Source organism: Nanorana parkeri, unplaced genomic scaffold (assembly GCF_000935625.1).
Source record: "Nanorana parkeri isolate BGI_ZX_2015 unplaced genomic scaffold, ASM93562v1 scaffold442, whole genome shotgun sequence".
Lineage (NCBI taxonomy): Eukaryota > Metazoa > Chordata > Amphibia > Anura > Dicroglossidae > Nanorana > Nanorana parkeri.
The window spans coordinates 345,945-349,270 of NW_017306710.1; the positions used below are offsets into that span (position 1 = coordinate 345,945).

At 40.9% G+C, this 3,326-nt stretch overlaps 1 protein-coding gene across 1 annotated transcript in view; it reads left to right on the top strand.

Annotated features, from left to right (window-relative positions):
• The first annotated feature begins 222 nt into the window (after window positions 1-222).
• The window catches only part of BTG1 (BTG anti-proliferation factor 1), a 5,411-nt gene continuing 2,307 nt past the window's right edge, over window positions 223-3,326 (top strand). Inside the window, exon 1 of the mRNA XM_018560240.1 lies at window positions 223-665. Within this exon, the coding sequence (XP_018415742.1) occupies window positions 521-665 (145 nt within the window). The 5' untranslated portion in view covers window positions 223-520. The remainder of the gene's footprint in view (window positions 666-3,326) is intronic.

Genomic DNA, 3,326 nt, shown 5'->3' on the forward strand with positions numbered 1-3,326 from the left:
ACCGCCCCCGGCCTGGCTTGTTTACAGGGAATTTTTTTTCCCCTATGCGCTCTCGCTTGTTTGCAGAAGGATTACGTCAGTCAAGGCCTATCCTCCCCGCAACACGCTGCCGTCACCGTGGTGCGATCTTCTGATTGGTCGTTCTCCCTGAGCCCCGCCTCGCTGACGCCATTTCCTCCTGCTTGCCTCCTCTTATAAGAGCACGGACGGAAAAGCTTCACTCCCACTCTGCCTCCGGAAAGTGTTGATTCAAGGAATGTGTTACTGAGGGAAGGTGGTGAGTCCTCCTCCACACCCCCAGGAATGAGATCAAGGGAGCAACAGCTCTGACACACATCTTGTTATTCCGCTTCCTTTCTCTGGCCATGTCAAAAGAGACGACTAACTTACAATAAAAAAACCAAAAAAAAACGAGAAGTAAAAATCAGATAAAAATCGCAAAAGTAAACAAAAAACCGAACAAAAATCGCAACTGGAAGAATACTTCGATCACCCCTATTGTGGTCTTACGGCAGCCTCCATGCATACTCACTACTCCCGGATCAACATGAAGCCAGAAATCATCGCGGCGGTGGGCTTTCTCTCCAAGTTCCTGCGTACAAAGGGGCTCATGAACGATCGGGAGCTGCATACCTTCAATCTGTCCCTGCAAGAGCTGCTGGCAGGTAAGAGAGGCAGTCACAGTGCCCTGAGTGGCCATTTTCTTCCTTGTTCTGTACGCCATATGTGTATGTGTGTTCTCTGTGCCTGGCTGTGTGTATGATCTATACAGAGTCCCAGCACTGGGCACTGTAATGGCCGATCGCTTCCATAGATTACTATTACACAGCACTTTACAGCTCATCAACACTGCCATGTATGCTCTCCCTCTTATAGAGGACGATCAGAGCCACAGATTACAAAAAAACATGTCTTTATGATAAAAAAAAAGAGAAGAGTATGTCATCGCAGCATGTGTTAGGCTGGGTGGGGAGAAGGGTGATCAGAACTTTTCTTTGTTTTGTATGTAGTGCTTTGTTTTGTTTTTATTATGCTTTTATCGCAAAGAGTGTTAGCACAATAGGAGAACAAGGGTTCTAGGATATAACGAAACCCAAGCATAATAATAAGAGAACAAGGACTTTAGGATATAACTAAAAGCTATCGTAACAGTAAAACAACAAGGACTCTATGATATAACTAAACCCAATATAATAATAACAGAACAACAAGGACTTTATGATATAACTAAAACCATTCATAATAGGAAAACAACAAGGACTAAACGCAATCATAAGAGAACAAGAAGGACTTCAAGATATAACTAGGACTTTTGGGAATAGGATATAACTAAAACCAAACAGAAAAATAACAAGGAATCCCAATCATAAGATAACAACAAGGACTTAAGGATCTATCTAAACCCAATCATAATAAAAGAACAACCAGGACTTTATGACATAATCAAAACCATTCATAATAGGAAAACAACAAGGACTAAACGCAATCATAAGAGAACAACAAGGACTTTAAGATATAACCAGGACTACAATATGACTGAAACCAATCGCAATAACAACAGGAGGAGGACTTAAAAATATAACTTAGCCCGATCATAATAACAGGAAAACAATGAGGGCTTTAAGATATAACTAAACCCAGTATAATAGAACAATGAAGACTGTAAAATATAACAAACCCCAATCATCATAATAAGAGAACAAGGACTTTGAGAATCATGAGGAATTTAAGATATAACTACCCCAATGATCATAATAAGAGAACTCTGAGGACTGTAAAATATAACTACTAGTATAATACAAGAACAGTGAGGACTTTGAGATATAACTAACCCCCGATCATCAGAATTATAAGTAAACAAAGAGAACCTTAAACTAATCCCAATCTTAAGAGAATAACAATGACTTTATGACATAACTAACTTTAACATTTAACTAAATCGGAAAAAGCTTCAAAATCACCAAAAAACGTCCCTGATGAAGTGTGAATGAGGACGCCAGTAAGATCATTGAGGCCCTCGTTCACACTTGAGCATTTTTCAGTGACTTTGGAGCTTGTTTTTCTTTTCATATGTCTTCCAGGCTTGAGCACTTTTGTTTTGTCCATGTTGAGCGCTGTCACGCTTCATGAAATGTTCAGCTGTGAATCGGTGGCTTAGCTTTTTCAACATGTTCATATAATTTCAAAAGTTGCTTTCAGTCTTTTTGTTTTAAATCTGTAGCTTGTATTGCCTTAATTCCTGGCGGTCCTGCCACGGAGCTCTTTGTTCTGGGACTTCCTGTTATGCAGTGGCAACGATCTCCCAATTTTGCTTCTGTGGTTTCAAAAGGGGCCCATTGTCACTATCGGGAAGCCAGTCTGGGACAGTGATGTGTTCATCGAATGTAAGTGACTGAAAAAAATGTTGGGGGAGGATTAGCAGGACTGAGATGCAAAGAAGGAGGAAAAAAAAAGTGAAAACACTACTTGAAGAAAAACAAAATGGCTGCTCGTTGATACATGGTGGTTTAGTTAGTGTATAGCTCTACTTTTTAGAATTAATAAAAAAAAAAAAAGGATTGTTCTTGGGATCCATATGCTTTGGCAAGTTTTTAATACTCAACAGTTTTACAGACTAGTCAGGACTAGCTTGGAACTAGCCAGACAGGCAGCTTTGTTGCCGTTTATTATGCAACAAAGACTTGGAAAAACAGAGTATTGACCCCCCTCCCCTTCCCCTCCCCCAGTGGTTGGAAAGTACAGGCTTGTATGTCCTTCCTGCTTAGACTATAGCTGTGTGCCCACCAGTGACGAATTTCCTCCTTAGGTCTAATTACAGACATGTCCAGACAAGACGAGTTATATTCAGGGTGTTGGTTATGCTACATCTGCCGGTATCGGGCTTTGATTACGTTTAGGTTTTGCCTGGTATTTTAGCATGGTAGGGTTATTCACTGAGGTTCAGATTTCCCTTTTTGACATAGATTTCTGTCCATTGCATTTAGTATTTTTACGCACTTGTGCTTCCCACATCTAAATCGCTTTTTTTTGCTTTGCGGTGGGCATTCTAGTGGAGGCTGTTAACAATAACACATTTACAGAAATCACAAGACCGCTGTAAAAAAACCGTGCCCAGGCAACGCACAGATGTTTATCAGTCTAGTCACTATTCTCTTCGGTCTTTGTGCTTTCTTTTAGACGGATCTGTGCTGTAGCTGGGCTCTCATTACACAAAACAGCAGCCCTTTTGTGTAGATGAAACAAGGATATGGCTGCGTGGCCCCCCTCTCACCCCCAGTCATAATCTCCGTAGTGCTATAATTATGCAGAACGAAGCACTCTTATTA